A 13,239-nucleotide genomic window follows, 5' to 3' on the forward strand; every position below is an offset into this window, starting at 1 on the left:
GAGCAACAGTGAGCGCAGTCCTCGTGTAAATGAACCGCCGCAATACTATGTGTCTCGTTGATCACCTTCGGTCAGGATATTGGTGATTCGAGTGTCCCGTCGAGCACCGCGGCTTGTTGAAATAAAAGATTAATACGGGGAGCTATTTAAAAGGGACCTCTGATTCTAACGCGGTGAGTTTCATTTATCGCTCTGATCTCTGTTGGTTCAGAAGTGACGATGTCAATTGTAAAATTTTCCATCTCTTTTGCATTGAGACGGAAACACGTGCGGCGCATTCACAGTTTGAACTAAGTAAACAAACTGGCCATTGGATGTAAGACTGATCTTATTTACCCACGACGACCCATATAATCGCCCGTGAACGGGTGGGGAAAGGACGTCGCGTGTCATTCTTCCAAGATCAAACTTGCTTCGGGGAGGCTTCGAGAGCCTTCGAAGATTCCGGAACACTCGTTGTCCAGCTATCTGGTCAACATTGGCGCCTGTCCCGCTGTGTGCTTTTCACACATCCGCGCTCGGTCTTTAATTTATGTGGAGCATTTGGCTGCTCCAAGCCGCCTCCCGCACCGAATTGTTTTGATCGTTGTCAACCATCGGGACGACAGCAATAGCGGAGTGGCATCGCGTGTTTGGTTCCCGGATGCATATTTTCACATCGCCAGCATTTCAACGGCAATATGAAAACAAGTTGAGCTTCTTCTTTCAATTTTAGTCTTCCAATAACTTCCCGAATTCTATTTAAAAGATATTTAACGCTAGCCTCTGCACCACGGGAGGTTGTAATCGTCTGGCAAGACTTGAGCACACTCCACTGGCCTTGGAGCTAAATACGCCGAATTGAAGTGGCAGCAGATAGAGAGAGCCAAATCCAGCCGGGTGAGATGCAAATCCATCGTTAAATATTCGGTTCTGATTTTTTTATACTCTTTCTCTGTCTCTCTCTCACTCTTTCTCTCTGTTGTTCCTTGCAGAAGTGATCAAAGAGAGTGTCTCTAATGTGTGAATATTAGGCTGGTGTGTTTCTAATGTTATTATTCTCTTAGGGATGATAACACGTTGATTGATACACCTTGCATATACACTTAAAAAGCTTTTTTTTTTTGAGAGTACTCTGAATAGGACATTTTGATGCCAGTGTTACTGACCAAAGGAGTGTTGAAGCGCAATCGAACTAGTATATTATTTGTGCTTTTTATTTCCTCTGTGCCTCAGCAAAGAAAATGTACCTATAATCCTTTCTCAAAGTGCTGCCCGGTCACCTTCATTTCGCCTTTTAATAGCGCATTGATTGGCATCGCTTAATTATTCATCTCCCATGTGAATTATCATCCAGCCTCTTCCTCTCCAACATAAACTGACCATTCTTTATTCTGTTCTTGTATCTATCCTCTTCCTTCATAACATCTCGATTCGTCGAAGCTATATTGGTTGTGATTTAATCTCCATCCTTTCCCAAAAGCCTCCGCATGAGGGAAAGTAAGAGCCGGCCGGACATCAAAATCCACCACTGTAAATGCTTAGACAATTGGACTGGAAAGCGAGAGAGGCAAGGCCGCGAAGAGGGAAGGAGGTTGTTACTGTGCCTCAAAATTGTCTCTGGAGATTAAGCAAGTGACACAATCCGATGTTTTCCATGAGGAGGGACTTAAAGAGCCGGCTTTGTCATGCTGACTACCCTCTGGTGTTCCATACCGACCACATTTTCGGTTCCATTCTCACATTCCAAAAGTCCCGATGTCGAAACGCATGGATTTGAACAAGGCTCTGTCTTATCAACGTTTCCCAGGAGGCCATTTGTTTACGACTGAGCGGGATGACGCAGAAGCTTCATTTTCAGGTTAGGTAGTTCTTTTTGTTGGATCTTGTCTATTTTCTGCTCTGGCTTCTCCGTGCAGGTGATTGGCGCCCTCCCTCCTCTTCTTTGACCATGTGGGGTGCGTGTGTGACGGTTCTGGTGCTGGCCTCTTTCAGCTCAGGAGACACTGACATACACAGGCCGAGACACGACTCCAACCTGCAGATCTGTATCCTACTGCAACGGCCGCGTGCCTCACACTCTGTACTCTTGTTAAAGTTCTAAAGACAGTGAAACCTCCGCTCACAAACTTAATTGGTTCCCAGAAAGTGTGTGTAAGGCGAAAGGGTTGTCTGCCAAATATTTATTTCCCCTAAGAAACCATTAAAAATGAGAATAATCCGTTCCCAGGTCCCCCTAAAACATCATTTGCTACTAAATAAGCCTTTAAAACGACACAAAATAGACCTTATTTTATGTCTAATAAATGTGATATTGGATTGTAATTAAAGAAATAAACTACTGTACAAAAAAAGTTGTTTTATTGACCTTTGTGATGGTCGTTGATGTAGTTGCCTATCGGTGATATCCGAGTGAAGTTGGCGTGCTTTCTCGGCAATAATACCCTCACTCACAATGTCCCCTGCTAGCTGCTTTTCGTTAATCCAAATCAACAGAAGTTTTTGAACCTCTGGTTTTGCCTGAAACCTTGGCTTGACAACACAGAAACACCCTTAGCCACACGTACAGTAGCAATGGTTGACTTAGCCTACTGGGACGCTAAGTCACACAAATGCAAGCCTCGTTGGTGTTTTTCCATGATCTCCTTCTTCTGCTCGACCGTCATTTTCTTGTGTCCTCTTCAACTTAACACTGGCCTGCGGTGGGGTCCTTTCCCATCCCAGAATAGCAAAAGTACAAAAGCACTCGATAGCAAACTTCGTCCGCCAAAAACTAGTTCGTATGCCAAGATTATACAGTACATATTGAGATTATATTTAATGTTCGTAGGGTGAAAAGTTTGTGAGCTAAAGCGTCCGCAAGATGAGGTATCACTGTGTACATGGAAAGATCCGATCAATTTTAACTCGTTGGTGATAGAAAGAGCGGGGAGAAAGCGGAGATGGCAATGTGTAAAAAACCAAAGATGTACCTGGTACAAAAGTCTACACCCCACTACCAGGACTGAAATCCAACCGTATTGACAGACATTCTATTGAGACACAAGTTTGGTCAGAAAAACATTTCTCCTTGTTGCCTCCTGACCGAGCTTCTCTGGCCAGATAAGCGTCTGTTTGAGACAAAGAGAAGAGATCAGCTCAACGCGCTGAAGAATGTGGTCGAGCTGAATGACATAAACCAGCAATACACGATCATTGACATCATGCTCAAAGGCCTCTTCAAGGTACACGCGACCGCTTCTGTCCAACCTGAAAAAAATGCCCAGACGGCTTTTGCTGTTCCCTTCTATCTTAATTTTATATTTTCTCTCCATCTGGAAAGCCAGGTTATACCTTGAGCGGTTCGCTTCGCTGCTCCTTCTTTGTTAAAAGTGTTTGTTTTACATTGTTGTTAGCGGCGGCGGGCCGTGGTTTTTATCGCTAGGACTTCAGTGTGGTGTGATTTACTACATCTCCACTAGAGGGTACCATTAGCCAGAAAACAAACGACCCACCTTTCTTAGCGAAGTCCGTCTTGAAAATGGCTTTCACGGTAAATGTCCAACCAAATCCATTTCTTCTCCTCCTTCAGCCATTCTGGGTTGACGCTCGCGACAGGTACAGGGTGCTTGCACTGGCCCGTACGCTCTTCTCACGAGCGACTTGTGATCACAGCAGTTTTCACGATTGGCGAGTGACTGAGTGCGATTGGTTAAATGGTTAAATATGAAAAGACATGTCTGGAAGCAGCGCAACGGGGGCAGAGTAATGAAAGGAAGCTGAATGACAATTTGGAATTGCGTATTTAATAAGAATTCAAGGACAAAATATAATTCACAGTCTGTGATTCCGATGTTTTTAAGCGAGCAGAAAGTGAATGCCCCGATGGTCTGCCACCGGTTGTTCCATTTCCAAAGACCACGGTTTGTAAACGTCTCCTGGGAATGTCATTTTCTTCTGAAGGTTTTGGAACACTCCAAAGAAATCCTGGTGTCAGCTAAGCTGCGGCCCGATGATCCATTTCCTCTTGATGATAAAATCAAAGAAGGTCAGACTCGCTTGTTTGTTCGTCTTCCTTCTTGTTTTTCTTCCTAATTCTTATTGTTTGTTAGTGGTCACATTAACATGTCCGCACACTTCAGCCCTCCTCTATGATTTACTCAGGCCAAAGTTAGCTTTTCATACACTGAATCAACACCTTTCTGATGAATCCCCTTATACCCCACCCCTCCCCCACACCAGCATATTCCCATGTCGTGGAGAACACGGCGTTTTTTGGCGACGTGGCGTTGCGCTTTCCACGCATTGTCCACCACTACTTTGACCGGAATGCTGACTGGGGTGGATTGCTGCGATGGGGGCTTCATTTTTGTAACCGCAGCGGCGTTTTCGCAGGAGGAACCCACCAACATGTCCTCACACTGGTAAGATCGGCAAATGAAAAGCTATTCTCCTTTCAACTGCAGACGCGTCTACCTCCGGTTGCAGCAATTTGCTTGATTTGTTGTTTCATTTGACTTTTACCTCCAATCGCGAAGAAGATGTCACAGGAACTTGGAATAGCGGAGAAATCCCCAGACTTCATCAACCCTTACCGGACAGACAGAGATGATGTAAGTCGGCCCCATCTGGCATTAGGCAGTGCCTTTAGATATGACTAATCTACTCTGGGTGCCGTGTGTTTGAAATTGTTGTGAATCTTAAGTCATTCGCTGCCATTCCCCAATTTGCAGTTCAAGCTGCGGTCAGACCTCTGGCAATGTTTTTCCCTCCCACGACTACAGCCGCCCTCACTTCCATTGCAGATAACTCTACAACCAATTGAGCTTCAAATTTTTTCCTGATGACAGAAGTGAGTCTAAGATTTAATTTCATTGAATGTCGATATGGTCCTCAATACTATTGTGTGGGTCCTGCAATTTGAGGTCAAATGACAAAAACCCCGGCACTGGCGTGGACGCATATTTGCGCATCGTCTGGCAGTGAATGAGTTAAAGATACAACGCAAAATATTTGAATCGGGTGACACAAGTGCAAGTGTTTCACGCAAGCGGCCGCATCCTACTTTCTGTTGTTGCGCCCAAAGCATCCCTCGCGTATGTCGCCTAACTTTACTTTACTGTCCGCCGTCTCGGGTCTCTCGGCCTCAGGTGCTTTATACCGCCGAGGCCTTCCAGAAGATCTTGAGGGAGGAAGAGAAAAGAAGGAGGAAAGAGGAGAAAAGGAAAGAAATCCGAAAAGGCCCTCGGATATCTCGCTCCCGCGGCGAACTATAGCGGCGCACCTCGCTGAGGCTCCGCGCAGTAAGAGACGGACGGACGGACGGACGGATGGACGGGCGGGACAGAGGGAACAAGCAAGCCTTTCGCAGCGAGTTCCCTTGTAAACTCTTGATAGACTCAGTGAGGAAACAAAAGCCCTTGATGGCTTTGTCATCACAAAAGACGTACCTCGGGGAAGATCAATCGCAACATTACGCCGTGTCCAAAACAAAACAAAACAAAACAATCGGGGCGTGAAATGCTGGCCGTTCATTCAAAGAGAAGAGTTGTGTCCGGGCAAAAGTCCTTTTTGCATCAAAGATTAAATTGATGGGATTTATAGCCGTGTTTAGACATTTTGATTTCATGGATGTTATTGACGTCATTGACATTCAGCGTCAGTTTTAAATACTTATTGATCACGGGTTGACAAATCCAATATACTTGAGCTCACCTTGCTGAGTTGCATTGCATTGACCTACCTGTTTGGTCGACGCAAATGATTACGCTTGTGAAACGTGCCCGACCATCAACGGATGTACAGTAATACCTGAGCTTACCAACTTAATTGGTTCAGGCGAAAAGTTCCGCCGACCGCCCAACATTTATTTCCCATTAAAAATGAGAATAATCCGTTGCCAGGTTCCCATAAAACTATTTTTTACGGAATAAGCCTTTAACCTACACAAAATAGACCTGTGCTATTGTATTTGAATTAAAGAAATAAAATGGACCGTAAGCTTGGCCAAAACAAACATGCGAATCAAATCTCTGAAGATGGAGGAGGCTGATTCGCTGGCAACACTTTAAAGCAGGGCTCTCAAACTCAATTGAGCCGGGGGCCGCTGGAGGCAGTCTGGTTTGAGGCTGGGCCGCATCAGGATTTTCACAAGAAAAGTTCTCAAAATCTTTATTTTTAACACGCACAAAATGAAGTAAATGAATACATTAACCAGTCATACGTCTGTGTAAGCTCTCAGTGGTATAGGAGTGGGCCATCCATCGATGAAAAGGTTTCTTCGGCCGTCATCTGGACAAATTTGAAGGTGTCGGACGTTTCGCTTCTCATCCAAGAAACTTCGTCAGCAAACTAAAAGAGCTTAGTTTGCTGACAAAGTTTCTCTGATGAGAGGCGAAACGTCCGACACCTTCAAATTTGTACAGATGACAGCTGAAGAAACCTTTTCATCGACCAGTCTGGTTTCATAACCAGTCATAAATAAATAACATAATTATAATGATCATAAGGCAGATACAGACGACTGAAAGGATACACAGGAAACTAATTATTTTTCAAATGTCTGTATTGACAGTTCTTTAACCTTTATCTTTCTTCACATCAAGAAAATATTGAACATGAAGTGTCCGAAAGATGGCTTCTCTTGCCTACTTTGTGCTGCTAGAGACCTGGCGGCGCTTCTTTTCACAAAGCCGAGCCACATTTGGCTTGAGGGAGGAGGCGGCGGAGACTCTGAGTAGGGCTTGAAGATGCTCATCAGTAAGTCTGGACCTGTACTGGGACTTCTTGAAGTTCAAGGTGGAGAAGAGCTTCTCACATAAGTATGCGCTTTGATGAAAAGGTTTCTTCGATGGACCACTCCTGTGCGACTGAGAGCTAACACAGACACAAGTATGCGCTGCCAAAAAGACACGCGGTCCGCTTGAACATTGGGGAAAGTTCAGGGAAGCTGGGGGTTAACTCTCTCTCTCAAACATTGCCCAAGCTTGTCTGCTTCGCCATTCACGTCCCTGAACTTGGCTTTGAGTGCAGAGTGCCACTGTAGGTCACAGAGCTCCAGTTGGAACACAGGAGGGGCATCTTGCACATCAAAAGAAATTGGGTCGGCAACAATTTGGAATGTGGCTTTGTGTGTCTTGAGGTCTGGAAATCTGTGATCAAATTCCCTCTGGGGCTCCAAAATGGTGGTTTGTTCCACGGTTTGTTCAGCTCCACGCACAAGTTTCATTCATATCAATCACGCGGGCCGCACTAACATTAATCTTTCATGTCAAGGCGGGCCGCAAAATTTTATTTTGGGGGCCGCAGTTGGCCCGCGGGCCGCGAGTTTGAGAGCCTGCTTTAAAGGAAAAAGCTGAAAGGAAAAGTCAAAGTCAGCTTTATTGTCAAATATGCTAATATGCATGACATACAGCACAGATGAAATTAATGTCCTCTCGGACCCAGCGTGCAAAACAATCAAAGCACTTATAACATGGCTAAAAAGACATACAATTGACAACAGACAATACATGTAATTTCTGTATGTAAAGTGGGAGTGTCGTCTGGAAAGTGAGGCAGTGATGTATGTAAAGTGAGGAAGTGACGTATATAAAGTGACGTAATGTAGTAATGCAAAAACAAACAACAAGAAAGGGTTGAAGTGAGGCCTTGCAGAAAAATGAGAAAGAACAAAAAAAATAGAGTTCAGGATGATCGTACAGCATGTAGCGTGTACTCAGAGTTCGGTGAGTGTGGCAGTGGGAATGGGCAGGGCTGGGAGGGAGTTGAGTCTCCGGACTGCCTGGTGGCAGAAACTGTCCTTGAGCCTGCTGGTCTTGGCTCGGAGACTCCGCAGTCTCCGACCCGATGGCAGCGGGCTGAAGAGGCTGTGGGAGGGGTGGGTGGGATCGCCAGCGATCCTGATGGCTCTGCGGGTGAGGCGGGTGTTGTAGATGTCCTGAAAGGGGGGGGGGGGGACACACGATGATCTTCTCAGCTGTCCTCATGATGCGCTGCAGAGTCTTTCGGCAGGACACGGTGCAGGCGCCGTACCACACGGTGATACAGCTGGTCAGGATGCTCTCGATGGTACCGCAGTAGAAGGAGGCGGGGCTCCAACTCTTTTGAGCTTGCGGAGGAAGTACAGGCGCCGGTGGGATCTCTTGGCCATTGATGCCGTGTTGTGACTGCAGGACAGGTCTACGGATATGTGCACTCCCAGGAACTTGGTGCTGCTCACTCTCTCCACTGCAGCACCGTTGATGGTTAGTGGAGCGTGCTGGGGGCGCACTCTCCTGAAGTCCACAACAATCTCCTTCGTCTTCTCCACATTCAGACGGAGATTGTTGTCCTTGCACCACATGGCCAGGCGGCTGACCTCGTCCCTGTAGTCTGTCTCCTCGTCGTTGTTGATGAGGCCCACCACAGTCGTGTCATCCGCAAACTTTATGAAGAGGTTGGAGCTGGATGACGATGGTGAGCAGTCATGCGTGAGCAGAGTGAAGAGGAGGGGGCTCAGCACACACCCCTGGGGGGGGCCTGTGTTCAGCGTGATGGTGCTGGATGTGTTGTCGCCAACTCTGACTGCCTGTGGCCTCCCCGTCAGGAAGTCCAGCAGCCAGTTGCACAGGGAGGTGCTGATCCCCAGTTTGCTCAGTTTATCGGTGAGCTGTTGGGGGATGATTGTGTTGAATGCTGAGCTGAAGTCGATGAACAGCATTCTGACGTAGGAGTCTCTGGTCTCCAGGTGGGTGAGCGCTGTGTGGAGAGCAGTGGAGATGGCATCATCGGTCGAGCGGTTGGGCCGATATGCAAACTGGAAGGGGTCATGGTTGGGGGGGAGGGAAGCCTTGATGTGGTTCATAACTAGCCGCTCGAAGCACTTCATGAGGATGGGAGTGAGTGCGACCGGGCGGTAGTCATTGTGGCAGATGGGGACGACTTCTTCGGGACCGGGATAATGGTGGTGGCTTTGAGGCACGTGGGCACAACAGCCTGGCTCAGAGAGGTGTTGAAGATGTCTGTGAAGACATCTGTGAGCTCCACAGCGCAGTCTCTCAGAACACGGCCAGGAATGCCGTCGGGACCCGGGACTTTTCGTGCGTTGGTCCCTCTGAGGGATCGCCTCACGCTGTCCTGGGACAGTGTCAGCACCTGTTCAGCAGGAGGTGGTGGGGTCTTCTGTGCTGGAGTGCTGTTGTCTGCCTCGAAGCGGGCGAAGAAGTCGTTCAGCTGGTTCAGCAGTGTGGTGCAGTTCTCGCAGGTCTGTGGAAAGGGCTTGTAGTCTGTGATGGTCTGTATCCCACGCCACAGGTTCCTGGTGTCTCTGCTGTCTCTGAAGTGGTTGGCGATCCTCCTGGAGTGCTGTCTCTTGGCCATCCCGATGCCACGTGACAGGTTGGCCCTGGCTGTCCTCAGGCGCAGCTCATCGCCAGCTTTGTAGGCAGCGTTCCGAGCCCTAAGGAGCCTGTGGACTTCACCCGTCAGCCATGGCTTCTGGTTGGCCAGGATGGTGACAGATCTGGTGACAGTCACGTCAGCTCTGGGGCCATTGTGCTTTTTTGCGCCTGTCATGGGCAGCATCGTCACAGCCCCGCTTTGTTCAGTGGAAGGTCGGTCCTGTTGGACAGTCTGCGGCTGGATGGATACATGGCTTGAGGAGCCCGCGATAAGAAGAAAGGAGCGTCAGCCCCGATGCGTATATGGAACTGTCGCGGGATGGAATTGAAGCTGATTTATGTGGGACAGGAGATGTGAGACAATCTCTTTTCGTCAATGGATGCTACAGCTGCGCGTTTGCTTTCAACATTTAGCTTGTAGGCGACGTGCACATTCCACCCTGATCCACTGGTGAAGAGACGCTTTGATCCTCTTCTCTTTCATCTGGAACTGCTTTATGTAACAAAGAGGATACAGAAAGTGCTTAAGAATGAATGTCTCTCTGTGTCTTTGTGTTGTCATGTTATTTGTTATTTAGTTTTTTTTTGTTCTTTTGACTTCAAGACGGTGCCGCGAGAGTGGCTGCCTTTCCAGCAGCTCCTGTGTTTTGCTTTTCTACTTTCATTTCTTTCATAACTTTGCTGCTGTGAAATGTAAATTTCTCCACTGCGAGACTAATAAAGGCAAATCCAATCCAATCCAATCCATGCACTTCCTCATGTAAGAGGTAACAGAGTCTGTGTACTCTTGGAGGTCGGTGGTGTTGTTGTAGGTGGCTGCTTGTCTGAACATATTCCAGTCAGTGTTGGAGAAGCAGTCTTTGAGTGCCTCTGACGACCCATCAGGCCACACCCTTATCTGCTTCTTGACTGGTTTGACGACTTTGACAAGTGGCCTGTATGCGTGCATTAACATGATAGTGGAGTGGTCCGAAGCTCCTAGGTGGGGGAGGGGGTAGGCTTTGTAGGCTCCTTTGTGTGTGGTGAAGACATTGTCCAGAATGTTGTTACCTCTAGTCGGAAAGTTAATGTGTCCATGGAGTTGTGGAAAAACGCTTTTCGGGTTGGCATGGTTGAAATCGCCAGCCAAGATAAGGAAAGCATCTGGGTGGGCTGTCTGTTGCTCGCTGATGTGCTGGTAGAGTTCATTCAATGCCGCGCTCCTGTTGTTAATTGAGCTCGGGGGGATGTAAACTGCTACCAGCAGTATGGCACTAAATTCCCTCGGCAGGTAGAATGGCCGACATTTTATGACCATAAGCTCCATCAGTGGTGAACAGTGTTTGCATACCACAACAGCGTAAACACAGAGTCCTCCGCCGCGAGTCTTCCCCACCTCGACGAGCGCTCTGTCTGCCCGGAAGCTAGTTAGCTGGGCTAGCTGGATGGCACTGTCCGGTATGCTGTCGGTCAGCCATGTTTCCACAAACACAAGGGCACAACACTCACCCACGGTCTTGGAAGTTGAACGGAGAAGTCTGATGTAGTCCATTTTATTGTACAGCGAGCGCACGTTAGCCAGCGTGATGGTAGGAATGGACGGCCGGTGGGGGCTAGCCGCGAGCCTAATGCGGATACCTCCACGCTTTCCCCTCTTCTGTTTCCTCATACAGCGCTTGTGGCACCTCCACCCTGGGTTGGGTGCAGGAGTGGGGGTCGGTGGAAGAGTGGGGGTCAATGGACGAGCCGACTCCCTGAGCAATCCATGCTTGCGTAGCACTTCTGCTTCAGCTGGTTTTGGTTTTAAAAATGAACTGCCGATGTCGAGCAGAACCTCACGGAAGTAGGTATGCCTCAGGTGTAGCGAGGCAAACGGAGACGGACATTTACACGAGTGAGACAAACAAAATAAACACGAAAAAACCAATTTGCTGTGAGAGAGAGGAGCCGCTGTGTGTGCACGCGCCGCCATCTTGGGGAAAAAAAAAGAAGAAACTATAATGTATAATAAAGTCATTTTATTTACCTTTGTGATGGTAGTTGTCAATGGATGACGAACTTCCGGGTCGCCTCTTGATGATATCCGAGTGAAGTTGCCGTGCTTTCTCGGCGATAATACCCTCACACACTGTCCCCTGCTAGCTGCTTTTCCTTAATCCAAATCAACAGAAGTTTTTCAACCTCTTTTATTGCCTGAGAGCGTTGCTTAGACAACACAGAAACACCCTTAGCCACACGTACAGTAGCAATGGCCGACTTAGCTTACTGGTAGTGGGACGCTAAGTCACACAAACGCACACCTCGTTCGTGTTTCTCGATGATCTCCTTCTTTTGCTCGACCATTGTTTTGTTTCGTGTCCTCTTCGGCTGAACGCTAGCCTACGGCGGGGTCTTTTTCCGGCCCAAAATAGCAAAAGTATCCTTGATAACAAACCACGTCAGCACTCAAGGAAAGGGGGTGATGAAAACTAGTCTGCCAGCCACCGCGGCGCTGTTGGACCGTGTGGTTTGGTGTTCTTTCGCCGAAAGCTAGTCCCCCAGCCACCCTGGCGCCCCGTGTGGTTTGGTTCGTTTGCCGGAAACTAGTTTGTCAGCCAAGATTATATTCTTGCAAATGTAATGTTCGTAAGGCCAAAGGTTCGTAAGCTAAAGCGTTTGTGAGATGAGATATCACCGTATCTCTCAAACGCAATTCCAATGAAGTTGGGACAATGTGTCAAAAACAAATATCAACTCAAGATGCTGTTTTGTAAATCACATTCAACCTATATTGAATTGAATACGCGACAAAGAAAAGACATGTCCTGTTCCAACTGGTCAATTTGTAGAAATTGGCAATTGTGCCTTGACTTTTGTTTGACAGAGATAAACTTTTGCTTTCATTTGACAAAAATCCACACGGCGATGCTTTTGTCGCTCAATGCTTAAATCATGCATCATCTCCGAGTGTGCACTTTATCTGGACGAGACTTCCATTTATGAATTTGTGACTGTTATAACGTGCACACTGCATTTTTGTGTGTTAAAATGTTATCGTGTGCTGGGGAAGTTATGTGATTTATTTTGTTTCATCAGATAACCCCATTTGAGCCAACTTCCCCTTAAAGGACAACCGACGTCACACGTTTGCTAACTGACATCAGAAAAGTATTCCAGGAAGTTGCCCGTCACTCTCACGCACGCACGCACGCAGCCCTCATCCTCACCTTGTTATCTGCCATTTCATCTGTGTCTCAGTCAAAGACTCTTTGTCTCACCGTGTATTTCGGATCCAACCTTTACCTCCTTCCGCCGCGCCTCAAGTCCTGTCACCCCACCTCCAGTGGACGTGACAATGATATTTTTATTCAAATGCAAAACACCAATAAAAATGACCAAAAGTGTCCAAAATCTACAAAGAATTGAGCTGCAAATTGGGCATTTTCAGAAAGTCCCGCCCCCACTCGTGACGTCACGCCAAGACGTCTTCCATTGCTGGAGAATCAAAACAATGGCTTCAGATTCGGAGAATATGCTTTCTTGTGACACATCCAGTGATGAATATGATTGAAATAGTTTTGAAGAGGAAAGCATACATGTTTGCAATCGATTCAAGAATTTATTTGTGCCATTTTGAGGCAACATTGGGGGGAAAATCTCTCACCCCAAAAAAAGAGGCAGAAAATGGCCACCGACCTCCTGTGAGGAATGAATCAGCCCGTTTCCACAGGCTGATAAATTCCTTATATGGAGCTTGTACACCCACTTCTGGCTCTTTCTGGTGCAACATGACGTTTTCAGACCAAACAAGCACAGCAAAATGCATTGACGTGATGGAAGGACTGCTACAATGTGTCCTTTTTTTCGGTCAGAGGTGTTCCCTCCGTGAAGTGACGTCAACTCAAAAACAAGACTTCTGGAATATTCAGCGCAAGTCTTAAAA

General features: G+C 47.3%; 1 protein-coding gene across 6 annotated transcripts; it reads left to right on the forward strand.

The window, feature by feature from the left end:
• The first annotated feature begins 24 nt into the window (after positions 1 to 24).
• ccdc134 (coiled-coil domain containing 134) lies at positions 25 to 5,559 on the forward strand. 6 transcript variants are annotated; one of them, XM_089018516.1, is made up of 8 exons: positions 25 to 173; positions 749 to 879; positions 1,899 to 2,027; positions 3,082 to 3,203; positions 3,922 to 4,006; positions 4,201 to 4,382; positions 4,497 to 4,571; positions 5,109 to 5,559. In XM_089018516.1, exons 3-8 carry the CDS (start codon positions 1,931 to 1,933, stop codon positions 5,232 to 5,234), a joined length of 687 nt encoding a protein of 228 aa, XP_088874642.1. In that variant the 5' UTR covers positions 25 to 173; positions 749 to 879; positions 1,899 to 1,930; the 3' UTR covers positions 5,235 to 5,559. The 6 variants fall into 6 exon arrangements, with proteins under 6 accessions (XP_088874642.1, XP_088874641.1, XP_088874639.1 ...); XM_089018515.1 differs by lacking the exon at positions 749 to 879; XM_089018513.1 differs by lacking the exons at positions 25 to 173; positions 749 to 879; positions 5,109 to 5,559 and adding exons at positions 944 to 1,840; positions 4,692 to 5,092.
• Positions 5,560 to 13,239: the final 7,680 nt, after the last annotated feature.

This window comes from Hippocampus bargibanti, linkage group LG17 (assembly GCF_051943395.1).
Source record: "Hippocampus bargibanti isolate YZ-2025 linkage group LG17, ASM5194339v1, whole genome shotgun sequence".
NCBI classification, from domain to species: Eukaryota; Metazoa; Chordata; class Actinopteri; order Syngnathiformes; family Syngnathidae; genus Hippocampus; species Hippocampus bargibanti.